We start from the raw sequence: 13,508 nt of genomic DNA, 5'->3' as shown, positions 1-13,508 counted from the left end.
TATATGTATATGTATATATTAAAAGATAATTATGAAAGTAAATTATGGGAATTTAAATCGTGCCAAGCATGAATGTGAATTCGAGTTACGACTTTAATCGAAAGCAATCTCTTATCCGTTCTTGAACTACTACTCTCCCATGCAACTTGGCAATAAACAAATTAAATCAGTTCTGTGCGCAAATAGTGACTAATTAGCAAATAGTATTATACTCTCCTGCAGTAATCTCAGTAAGTTTGCTCTTTTTTCTTGCATTAATTATTTGTCTAGCCTAATCCGTCCAATTTCAAATGGTCTAGTCCAAACAATTATTCTAGAGCTAAAATTTAAACCTTATGAGTTTGACATTCTAATAATTTTAAATAACTTAGTTCTAAATTAACAATTTATACATATTCAATAAATTTTTTAAGATAAATGCAATATTGCCTAAAGTGTAACCTATACACTAGCTCCGTCCAGCAACCCATCTCTAACTGGTATTCCCAAATACAAAAAAGTGTTCACTCATCAAGTTCAAACTTGAAAATATATAAAAGTGGTTTAGATCCCTAATTTAATGATTATAGTACTCTCTCCGTCCATTTTTACCTTTTTTATGTTTGACTTGACACATTCCTTAATAAACAATTTTAGAATGATAATTTTATTATATCATCCCTAATTATAATATGTTAGAAAATGAACTGAAAATAATTATTATTAGTACTTAATAATAAGGGTAAAATATGTATAAAATGATAAATTATCTTTTGATTTTCCTAATTGAACAAGTAACATTTTTTTTTTAGTACGGCGGACAAGTAAAAATGATAGGAGGCCAATATTACACTACATCATTTTGGTGTAAAGTTTTGTTTTTACTTAAAAAAAAACAGAAATGAACTCCATGCAGATTTTGACCGTTTGTGTAGACATGCGTTATCCTCATCAGATCAGTTCAAAAGAGAGTGGCACGAGAAATGTGAGTTATTAAAATGTAGATTTCCTAACTAAGATTTTAGGTGCGATTTAGTCGAGGCGGCAGTTATTTTAGTATAGTAGTACAAATTTAATATTTCAGTAGTTTAATTAATAGATTAAACAAACAGATAAATACGTAGGCATATATAACATGCGTATAGTGAGAAATAACAGCGAATACGTTACCGGGAATATTACAATGTCGTTAATCGTTCGACGGAGATTCCAAACAGATTGTTAGCTGCCGGCGCCGGAGTTGCTGAATTACCGGCGATTATTCTTTCTTGTAACGAAATGAAAAACAGAAAGCAACGCCATGAGACGGCGGCGGTGTTTATCGGACTTCCGATCATTCTACTATTTCGTCGACGCCGTCGCATTTATGACCTCCTCCCTTTTCTCTCAGCTTTATCCGGCGCTCTTCTCCTTTTATTTACGTTTCTCTCTTATCTTTCACCTCCTATTAATAGCCGCCATAGTCACTTTATCAGCCGCAGCTCGGTGAGAATCACAAAATGTTATTTACGTTACAAAAAGCATTGTCTCTGTTTTCTTTAGATAGAAAAATTTCTCCACAGTATTTTGCTGTTTTTTAACTTGGTGCGTGTTATTATTTTAGTTTAATAACGGAATGGAGCTTCGAAAGAAGCTTCTAGAAGAACTGGTGTTTCGGGTTCCGGTGAGTGAGCGCTACAGCTTTAATTTCACATTTCATTCCTGCGGTTATATCATGAGTTTGTTTGTTTGATTTTTCGTGTGGGATTTGAATGTGTATAGACAGGTGAAGGGAGCTTAAGCCGAGACCTATGGAATTCGAAGAAATCGAATTTCTACCATGGTTGCAGTATTGCCACTGACAAGTTTCCAAGTGAGTGACCAGTTTCCTTTATATGTTTCCAATTGATTTCTCATTTTGTTCATTAATTGCTAATGGGAGGCAGAGTAGTTTTTCTTTGTTTAAACATTCTGTTTCTAGTTGTTTGTTAGTTTTTGTGTCTAAACATTTCTGTTTCTATTTGTTTGATATGGGACCTGTATAACATTTTGCAGCTGCTGAGATAAATACACTTCCTAATAGGTACTTGTTGATAGCAACAAGTGGAGGCTTGAATCAACAGAGAACAGGGGTATTTCTCTTGTCCCAGTAACTGTTACTGCATTTTTTTTGTTTTCCTAATTGAAGGTCAATAACATGGAGAGCGCCAGACAGATTATTTAATTTCATATTTATTTGTGGACCTGTTTCCCAGCCTAACCTTATTCTGGTTCACTACAATAGCAATTGAGGAAAATGGCTCTTTTGTTGATTTGTTACTTCCTCCTGGGTCCATTTTAGTTGTTGTAGTTGCTAAAAATAACTGATCCAAAATACTTATCACTTTAGACAATCAAGATATAATTAATTGGAGTCTCCATTTTGTCCTTTGCATTAATTGGACTTCAAAGTAAAAATCATTGATTGCATAGCATAGAAAATCTAAATGTGAAGAGTAAACAAGGGTACAGTAATCAGAAAGCTCATCTCATTAATAATTTCTTAAGGGACTTGTAAAAGTGAAACATGGTAACTAAAATGGACCGTAGGGAGTACTAATTTGCAAGAAATGCTATCTCTGTCATTTCGATGAGATCTTCCAGTATTTAAGTTCTTAGTTACAGGTGCATCATTGCCTTTTGAATAAACATGCTCCTAGTAACAATTTTTTAGCAAATTAGGACATGTTGAGCAAACTGAACCGTAACACCCCCCCCCCCCCAAATCTGATATTCTCATAGACCTTGTTCAAATAAGGTAATCACCACTTAATGACATGGAGCGTGTTATTATAAATTCTATGAGCTATGCATGTTAATGGATATTACACTATCAGCGGATCATTTTAGCCTGGAATTCTATTCTTTTTTCTGTTACATTTAAGTGACTGTTGAAATGATGCGAGTTTGAAGTTGTATTCTTTCTGAATGCAGATTATTGATGCTATTGTTGCAGCTCATATCTTGAATTCCATCCTTGTAATTCCAAAGCTGGACCAAGAATCTTATTGGAATGATTCAAGGTTTTACTCGATATGATTTTTACTGTGATGCATTTTTTGAGCAATCACTTTGTGTCATTTAGTGATTTCAAATCTTGGGAACTAATCATTCCTTTTGTGCAGTGATTTCTCCGAAATTTTTGATGTAAATTGGTTTATTTCATACCTCTCAAAAGATGTCAAAATTATTAAGGATCTCCCAAGAATGGGAAATAAACTCATAAAACCGCATACAACACGTGTTCCAAGGAAGTGCAACGCTAAGTGTTATCAGACTCGTATCCAGCCCATTTTAATTAAAAAACATGTAAGTCAGTCTACATTAATAAGAATTACTTCATTGTGTTTGGCCTGTGTCTTGTATCTTAACATGATGTCACTCCTTGACAAAGGAATTTTTGTAAGTTTACATGCAGACTCTCTAAGTTGGAAATGAATTAGCTACCCGTATAGCACAAGTTTAGCTTATTTCCTAGAAGTTTTAACTTTTATTACAGAGCCAAAGTCTGTTGATCACACTTGGAACTTAAATTTTGATGCTCAAATGTTCACCAACTGCACTGGAATCATAATGAAATTCTTTTTGGAGATAAGAGTTGGTATTCTGATTTTGAAGAGTTCTCGTTGCTGATGCAGGCTGTTCAGTTAACAAAATTTGATTACAGACTCTCCAATCGTTTGGATACAGAGCTACAGAAGCTGAGATGTAGAGTCAACTATCATGCACTGAAGTTTACTGATCCCATAATTGAAATGGGAAGAAAATTGGTTGAAAGGATTAGAAATAAAAGCAAACACTTCCTTGCGCTGCATCTAAGGTAATGGGAAGAAATTTTGATACTTCAACAAGATTTTTCTGGTTACTATTATTTTTTCTTACTTAACAATCAATAGAAGCGGATCCAAACTATCTGAACTCCTTTATTTCATCTCGTATGATAGGTTTGAATCAGATATGCTAGCATTCTCAGGATGCTATTATGGTGGAGGAGAAAAGGAAAGGCTAGAACTCGGTAAAATACGAAAGAGGTGGAAGACATTACATGTAAGTCACTTACTATTACAGTAACTGTCAGCATTTACGTTGCTCCTATTACTTACATTAAACATGTTGTTGCTTCTTTGGCATAAAATGTAGGCAAGAAATCCAGATAAAGAAAGAAGGAATGGAAAATGTCCTCTAACTCCTGAGGAAGTCGGTCTTATGCTTAGAGCACTTGGTTTTGGTAATGATGTTCATATTTATATTGCATCGGGGGAAATCTATGGCGGTGAGGAGACATTGGCTCCTCTTAAGGCTTTCTTTCCAAATTTTTACACCAAAGAGACACTTGCCAGCAAGGAGGAGCTGGCACCGTTCTCTTCCTTTTCTTCCAGAATGGCTGCTTTAGATTTCATTGTTTGCGATGAGAGTGATGTTTTTGTATCAAATAACAATGGCAATATGGCAAGAATGCTTGCTGGACGAAGGTACGCTCTTGCTGTTTTCAACTTGAAAGCATTGTCAAACCTTCAGTTAGAGATTTAAACTTACAGAAATCTTTTACATGTTGCAGGAGATATTTTGGTCACAAGCCAACTATCCGTCCAAATGCTAAGAAGCTATATAAGTTGTTTATGGATCGAAATAACATGACGTGGGAAGAGTTTGCCTCGCATGTTAAAAATTATCAAATAGGTTTCATGGGAGATCCAATGGAGGTAAAGCAAGGGAGGGGTGAGTTTCATGAAAATCCATCAGCATGCATTTGTGAAAATTCCAACGTCAAGGATAGAGAAGATATAACTATTCCTGGAAATCCTGCAATGAACTTTGAAAAGGGTACTAATTTTGCTGCTGATGGTGCTAGGACATCTTTTGGTGAAGTGACTAATGGTCACATTAGTGAAGATGAGCAAGATTGGTTTGATACAATAGATTATATGGGGAATGAAGTTGGAATTCAGGAAAAAGGATTTCCTAAAAAACCGGAGACAGATTCTAGCCAACTTTTCTTTAAAACAGAACAACCAGAATTGGAAGAGATTTTCTCGGATTAAAGAGTAGTTTGCAGCTTGTATTGAGAAGAAAGATTATGGCACAAACGAGTTCTATATTGTGACGAACTTTTAGAAATTTGCTCATTGTGACTGCTGGCTTCAATTGATTGACACAAACATAATATCTAGGGGTAGAAAATTTGTACATAAGGCCAGCTGATGATCATCGATAGCTTGTATCTATGTTTTTGCTAGTGTATTGAGGGCAAGAAGTTCACCTTACGCTGGTACAGCACAAGTTGGAGGACTAATACTATACGGATTTATTCTTGGATAGACTCAAGAGGGTGGATCATTGGATATGGAAACTGGAAAGAAATGCTTTGAGGTTCCTTCTGTTATAGATTCTTTTTTACTTCTGTTTTCTTTAAAATGGAGGGGAAGAAACAAATGAAATTGTATAGCGTAACTCCTGGAGAGTGTACTCTGATTCTAATGATAATGTTGAAGGAACTGTTGATTCTTATGTTGGGCTTTAGAAGAGTTAATAGGCTGCAATCAATTTCAGAAGAAAACATTGACAAAAACATGCTAACTCCATAAATGCATATTAAAAAGGGAAAAACAAGAAAACACACACACAAAACTCCTATAAATTGGCAATTAGAAGTACAATTCCCTTCATTATAATTGTAGTTTCACGAACCTATACCAAATTGAAAATTTTGAATATACTCCAGATATTGCTCGATTAGTATTTTGAGAATAGTAACTGAATGCTTCTCAATTTTGCCGGGCCTTGGGCACAGACAACCCAAGGACTCGAAGAAGTATTTCGGAAGAAATTTAAAAATAGCCAGATTTACAAGTGGTAATTGAAAAATAGCCGCAATTTTAAAAGTAATCGAAATTTAGCCACTTTTCATGCAAAGATAAATCTAAACGAAAATATTGTTCAAAATCCGGAAAATATTCCAGCACAATATACTGGAGTTCGAATTTTTTACATGTGAACGTCTAGCATAATATACTGGAGTTCCAGCATAATATGCTAGAAGTTCATATACAGGTGCTCCAATCTTCAATATATTATGCTGTAACTTTCCCTGTGTTGGAGTTCCAGCATATTATGCTGGAAGTTCATACATAGGTGCATCAATCTCCAGTATATTATGCTGGAACTTTCCGTGTTGCAGCAAAATAGTGATTATTTTTCAATGACTTTGCAAACACTGGCTATTTTTCAATTATCAGTTCGAAAACTGGTGAGCTCGTGCTATTTCTTCACGATATAAAGGATCATTTTCTTTGGTAATTTGGACATGTAGGTGCTCATTGTGTGGATAAAAGAGTCGTGTGACAACGGACGTATAAAAAGATGACTACGATATACTGGGAGAAAAAGTTTGAACATTCAACTCAAAATATTAAGGTAATTGGTTAAATAGAATAGCCCTTATCCTTATAGACCTTCTGAAGATTTGCATAGAAACAATGTGTCCCAGAGGCGGCATAATGGTGTTGGAGGCCTAAAGACAAATCGTGATAAGAGGCCTTAAATTATATTTAATAATTTTAGATATTTTTATTTAAAGTTTATTCCTTTTACTTTTTGAGATACAATTTAAAGTTGACGATGTAACCAACTTTTGATAAGATTTTATTAAGTTTAATTTTAATTTTTTTTCACATGACCATCAACATAATTCACTATACATCATTGCCTCCCAAAGTAACAATCATGTGGGAATTTGTATTTACAAATATGATAAACAAATCAATTATACCTTTTTACGATCTAATTAGCTTGAAGCTTATCTACGGAGACCTTGAAAGAAATATTTACAAAGTTAAAGTTGTAAATAAAATTTGTTCAAGTTAGAGTGAGAAGAACTAGCGCAGAAATTGCTTTTCACTTTCACTAGAATTTTCTCAACCAACTACCAAAAAAAAAGACCACATAATAAGTATAATAAATATTAAAATTACATATAAGAAGAGTAGTTTTTGGGGCCTCTAATTTTATGAGGCCTAAAGCGGCCGCTTTATAATCTCATTATTTATAATATTTTTAATCTCAAATACTAGTGTCTTGGCACGTGTATTGTCAAGACCCAATTTCACTTATAGGTCGCGATGGTGTCCAACACTATATCTAGGCAAGTCAACTAATACATTAAACATATATCGATAAAATTTAAATTCAAGAAATATAATAAGACACCAAATTGCACCAATATTTGTGCCAAGACCTGGGATCACAAGTGTATGAGCATCTATTAGATTATACAAAATTCCAAATACTGTCTGAAATGAAAATAGACAGAATTAAAAATACAAGAAGAGGCACTGGTAGCTGCAGGACGGCTCAGAAAGACAGCTCACCACTATGCCCCTCGATAACGAGGATGTGCGATGATAGGTCCTCCACTAGTATCTGTCTCAGATCCTGCACAAAGAATACAGCAAGTGTAACATGAGTACGTAAACAACGTGTACCCAGTAAGTATCAAGCCTAATCTCGAAGTGGTAGAGACGAGATGACCAACTTTGACACTCACTAAGGGTCAACAATAATAAATTGAATAAATTATAATTATTCAAATCAGCATGATTCACACAGTTAACAATAATTTATTCAATTAGCAGAAATAATAAAAATCATTCAAATGCAACAATTTCCAATCTATTAATTAAATCATTCAATTTCAATAAAACTTTCAATTTATCAAATAGCTTTACAAGCTGCAATTCAATTTCAATAAATTTCCAATTTATCAAATAGCTTTACAAGGTGCAATAAACTGTCTAAGTATCGTGTAATTATTATTATTATCAAGCACGATTTTTTGCCGAGGTCATACGGCCCGATCCAGAGTTTCGTGTACACTGCCGAGGGACGTGCGGCATGATCCATAGATGCATCTATCCTGCCGAGGCGTTCGGCCCGCTCCACAAGAAAGGAGGATATTTTCTTATATACCTCCGGAATAAAAGTATATTTGTTATAAGATAAATTCAGGAGGAAGAACAATTTTTCTTAACAATTAATTAATTTAAATAGAAAATTTAAGCATATGAGATTTTCATCCTTTAATATTTTTATCTAACAATTCACAACTTATATATAAATATATCAAATAATTTAATTAAGTAAAGACTACCATTTACATAAGTAATCCATACTTTTGAGTCCTAAACTACCCAGATTTTAGCATTAATAGTAGCTACGCACAGACTCTCATCACCTCGTACATACGTAGCCCCCACAATTAGCAATAATTATTTAATTTAATCACCTATGGGGTAATTTTTCCCTCACAAGATTAGACAAGAGACTTACTTCGTCTTGCTCCAATTTAATCCGCTAGTAGGACTTTTCCTCGATTATCCAACTTCAATTGGCTCGAATCTAACCAAAATAATTCGATATAATTACTAAATTTATAGGAATCAATTCTATAAAGAAATACTACATTTTCAATAAAAATTCCGAAATTAATTAAAAATTCGTCTGTGGGGCTCACGTCTCGGAATCTGACGAAAGTTATGAAATCCGACAACCCATTCAATTACGAGTCCAACCATATCAGTTTCACTCAAATCCGACTCCGAATCGATACTGAAATCTCAAAAATTCGTTTCTATGAGATTTCTAAAATTTCCCAAATTTCAATCTCAAAACACTAATTTATGGTGAAAACAATGATATACTTGTATATGTAGACCAAATCCGAGTTAGAATCACTTACCCCAATATTTTTCCCTTGAAAATCTGTCAAAAGTCGCCTCTACTCAAGCTCAAGTTCGTCAAAAATAGCAAATGAGACGAATGCCTTCTTTTATAAACTGCCCAGGCAGCCTTCAAAATTGGGCCTCGATCGTGGCCCTCGAGCCTGGGCTTCGGTCATGGCCTCGAGCATGGGAATCAGTCATGGCCTCGATCATGGCATCGAGCATGTGCCTTTGATCGTGACCCTCGATCTTGGGTCTTGATCCTGGCCCTCGAGCCTTGTCTTCGATCATGGCACTCGAGCTGGACCTTCGATCGTGGCTTCGATACACAAGCTCGAGCCTGAGCCTCGTCAACCTTGGGCTCGATACCTGGGCTCGATACCTGGGATCGATACTTGGGCTCGATATCTGGGATCGATACCTGGGTTCGATCACAGCCCAGAATGTCCAACAGAAGAGGAAAAATTGCAGCAGCTTTTTAAGTCCAACTTTTGATCCGTTAACCATCTGAAACTCACCGGAGGCCCTCGGGACCTCAACCAAATATACCAACAAGTCCTAAAACATCATACGAAATTATTTGAAACCTCAAATTACATAAGACGGAGCTAAAACCACGAATTATGCTCCAATTCAAGCGTAACGAAACTTAAAATTTCCAACTTCTACATTCGATGTCGAAACCTATCAAATCAAGTCCGATTGACATTAAATTTTGCACACAAGTCATAAATCATATAACAGAGCTATGAAAATTTTCAGAACTGGATTCCGACTCCGGTATCAAAAAGTTAGCATCCCGGTCAAACTTCCAAACTTAAATTCCTATTTTAGCCATTTCAAGTCTAATTTAACTACGGACTTTCAAATAAAATTCCGAACACGCTCTTAAGTCCAAAATCACCATACGGAGCTGTTGGAATCGTCAAAATTCTATTCCGGAGTCATTTTCTCAAAATGTTGACCGAAGTCAAACTTGGCCTTTTAAGGCCAACTTAAGGAACCAAGTGTTCCGATTTCAACCCAAACACTTCCAAATTCCGAACTAACCATCCCCGCAAATCATAAATCATTAAAAGAACATACGAGAAATTTTATTTTAAGGAACGAGATTCTAAAATTTAAAATGACCGATTGGGTCATTACATTCTTCACCTCTTAAACAAATGTCCGTCCTAGAACGGGTTTAGAATTGTACCTGCAGTGCCGAATAAGTGTGGATATCTGCTCTGCATGTTTTCCTCGGTCTCCCAAGTCGCTTCCTCAATTGGTTGGCCCCTCCACTGGACTTTTACTGTAGAAATCCTCTTGGACCTCAACTGGTGAACCTGTTTATCAACAATGGCAACTGGCTCCTCTTCATAAACCAAGCTATTATCTAACTGAACTATGCTGAAGTCTAACACATGTGATAGGTCAACATGATACATCTGGAGCATAGATACATGGAAAATCGTATGAACTTCCGATAGGCTGGGAGGCAATGCAAGCTCATAAGCAACCTCCCCAACTCATCTCAACACCTCAAATGGGCATATAAATCTTGGGCTCAACTTGCCCTTCTTCCCGAATCTCATGGTTCCCTTCATCGGCGAAACCTTCAAGAGAACTTTTTCACCCATCATAAATGATAAATCTCGCGCTTTCTTATCTGCGTAACTCTTCTGTCTCGACTGTATTGTACGAAGTCGCTCCTGAATCAACTTTACCTTTTTCAAGGCATCTTTCACCAAATCAGTACCATATAATTTAGCCTCACCAGGCTCAAACCATCTGATGGGCGAACGTCATCGCTGACCATATAAAGCCTCAAATGTAGCCATCTCGATGCTGGATTCGTAATTGTTATTATAAGCGAACTTAGCCAAAGGCAAGAAACGATCCCACTGACCTCCAAAGTCAATCACATATGCCCTGAGCATATCCTCCAAAATCTGAATTGTCCGCTCTGATTACCCATCGGTCTACAGATGAAAGGTTGTGCCGAGCTCTACACGGGTCCCCAATTCACTTGGTACTGCTCTCCAGAAATGTGAAGTAAACTGAGGGCCTCTATCTGATATGATAGAAATTGGCACACCGTGTAATCGAACTATCTCCTGAATATATATATCTGGGCCAACCTCTCTAAAGTATACGTAGTCACAACCGGAATAAAGTGTGCCGACTTGGTCAACCTGTCGACAATGACCCAAACTGCATCGAACTTCTGCAAGGTCCGCGGCAACCCAACTACAAAGTCCATAGTGATGTATTCCCATTTCCACTCTGGTATAGTCATCTGCTGAAGTAGGCCACCTGGCCTCTAGTGCTCATATTTAACTTGCTGACAATTTAGGCACCTAGCCACATACTCAACTATGTCCTTTTTCATTCGTCGCCACCAATAATGCTGCCTCAGGTCACGATACCTTTTCATAGCACATGGATGAATAGAATACTGAGAGTTGTGTGCTTCCTCTAGGATCTTTTTCCTCAGTCCATCCATATTAGTAACACATAGATGATCCTGGAGTCGCAGAACACCATCCGCTCTAATAGTAACTTCCTTGGCAACACCCCCGTAGTACCGTTTCTCGAAGAACCATTAAGTGTGGATCATCATATTGGCGAGCCTTGATCTGTTCAAATAGTAAAGACTGGGCTACAATACATGCAAGAACTCGGCTGGGCTCTGAAATATCCAATCTTACAAGTCGGTTAGCCAAGGATTGAATATCCAAAGCTAATGGTCTCTCCTCTGCTGCGATGAAATCCAAACTACCCATACTCTCCGCCTTTCTACTCAAGGCGTCTGCAACCACATTTGCTTTACCCGGATGATATAGGATAGTAATATCATAATCTTTCAGTAATTCCAGCCATCTGCGCTGCCTCAAATTTAGGTCCCTCTGTTTGAACAAATGCTGCAAACTGCGATGATCAGTGTAGACTTCACAAGACACCCCATAAAGATAATGCCTCAAAATCTTAAGAGCGTGAACAATCGCAGCTAAACTCCAAATCATGTACTAGATAATTCTTCTCGTGGGCCTTCAGTTGACGTGAAGCATATGCAATAGCTCGCCATTCTTGCATCAATACACAACCCAAGCCAACGCGTGAAGCGTCGCAATACACTGTATACATCCCTGAACCGGAAGGCAACACTAATACTGGTACTGTAGTCAGTGCTGCCTTGAGCTTCTGAAAGCTCACCTCACAATCATCGGACCATCGGAATGGAGCACCCTTCTGGGTTAATTTGGTTAAAGGTGCTGCAATAGATGAAAAACCCTCCACGAACTGACGATAATAACCTGCCAAACCCAGAAAACTCCCGATCTTAGTAGCCGAAGTGGGACGATGCCAATTCTGAATTGTCTCAATCTTTTTGGGATCAACCTTAATGCCCTTGCCCGATACAATATGCCCCAAAATGCTACAGACTCAAGCCAGAACTCATATTTAGAGAACTTAGCATATAGCTTTTGTTCCCGCAACGTCTGAAGCGCTACTCTCATATGCTGCTCATGCTCATCCTTACTACGCGAGTAGATCAAAATGTCATCAATGAAGACAATGACAAACAAATCAATATATGGCCTTAATACCATGTTTATCAAATCCATAAACGCTGTCGGGGCGTTAGTTAAATCGAAGGATATCACCAGAAACTCATAATGACTATATCTAGTCCAGAAAGCAGTCTTCAGAACATCCGAATCCCGAATATTCAACTGATGGTACCCCGACCTCAAGTCGATCTTAGGGAACACCCTAGCAGCCTGCAACTGGTCAAATAGATCATCAATACGTGACAATGGGTACTTGTTCTTAATAGTGACTTTGTTCAGTTGACGATAATCAATACACATCTGCATTGTTCCATCCTTCTTCTTCACAAATAATACTGGTGCACCCCAAGGCGATACACTTGGTCTGACGAACCCTTTGGCTAGTAACTCCTCAAGCTGTTCTTTCAATTTTTCGGAGCCATGCGATACAGTGGGATAGATATAGGCTGGGTATCTGGAGCCAAGTCAATACATAAATCAATATCACGATCAGGTGGCATACCTGGAAGATCTGAAGGAAATACATTGGAGAACTCCCGAACTACAGGCACTGAATCAATAGCCGGAGTCTCTACAGTAGTATCCCGAACATAGGCCAGATAATCCAAACAACCCTTCTCAACCATGTGTTGAGCCTTTATAAAAGAAATAACTCGATTAAATGAACTAATAGACGAACCCTTCCACTCCAGCTTAGGCAATGCTGGAATAGCCAAGGTAACAGTCTTGTCATGACAATCCAGAATAGCATGATATGGAGATAACCAGTCCATGCCCAGAATAACTTCAAAATCGGTCAATTCAAGCAATAGGAGATCTGCTCTAGTTTCATAACCACAGAATGTAATAATACAGGACCGGTAGATCTGATTCGCAACAACAGAATTACCCACAAGAGTGGATACATAAATAAGAGTACTCAAGGACTCACGAGAAACACACAGGAATGAAGTAAATAGAGATGACACATATGAATACGTAGATCCTGGATCAAATAATACTGAGGCATCTTTGCCGCAAATAGAAATAATACATGTAATCATGGCATCTGAGGCCTCTGCATCTGGTCTGGCCGAAAAAGCATAGAACTGAGCTGGAGCACCAACTGGCTGGCCTCCGCCTGGCTGACCTCCACCTCTAGGACGGCCCCTACCCACTTGTACTCCACCTCTTGGTGGTTGGACTACTGGTGGAGCAACGGGTGTGGTAATCATAGGTTGCTGACCCTGCTGCACTG

The 13,508-nt window shown here is 37.5% G+C and overlaps 1 protein-coding gene across 1 annotated transcript; it reads left to right on the top strand.

The window, feature by feature from the left end:
• The first annotated feature begins 1,008 nt into the window (after positions 1 to 1,008).
• On the top strand, positions 1,009 to 5,483 carry LOC107782839 (O-fucosyltransferase 6-like). Its single transcript, XM_016603778.2, has 10 exons — positions 1,009 to 1,464; positions 1,583 to 1,642; positions 1,741 to 1,831; positions 2,014 to 2,090; positions 2,932 to 3,020; positions 3,123 to 3,306; positions 3,636 to 3,817; positions 3,942 to 4,044; positions 4,138 to 4,469; positions 4,556 to 5,483. The coding sequence occupies exons 1-10, from the start codon at positions 1,258 to 1,260 to the stop codon at positions 5,037 to 5,039; spliced, it is 1,809 nt and encodes a 602-aa protein (XP_016459264.2). The 5' UTR covers positions 1,009 to 1,257; the 3' UTR covers positions 5,040 to 5,483.
• Positions 5,484 to 13,508: the final 8,025 nt, after the last annotated feature.

The sequence above is a fragment of the Nicotiana tabacum genome, chromosome 24, assembly GCF_000715075.1.
Source record: "Nicotiana tabacum cultivar K326 chromosome 24, ASM71507v2, whole genome shotgun sequence".
Taxonomy (NCBI): Eukaryota; Viridiplantae; Streptophyta; class Magnoliopsida; order Solanales; family Solanaceae; genus Nicotiana; species Nicotiana tabacum.
This window is presented reverse-complemented; position numbering and strand designations above follow the sequence as displayed.

Bases quoted from the DNA above. Each gene is read 5' to 3' on its own strand.
- LOC107782839 (XM_016603778.2), top strand. From the start codon at position 1,258: ATGAAAAACAGAAAGCAACGCCATGAGACGGCGGCGGTGTTTATCGGA. The intron at 1,465-1,582 runs GTGAGAATCACA...TTATTATTTTAG, and splicing joins ACTTTATCAGCCGCAGCTCG to TTTAATAACGGAATGGAGCT. The intron at 3,307-3,635 runs GTAAGTCAGTCT...TTGCTGATGCAG, and splicing joins CCATTTTAATTAAAAAACAT to GCTGTTCAGTTAACAAAATT.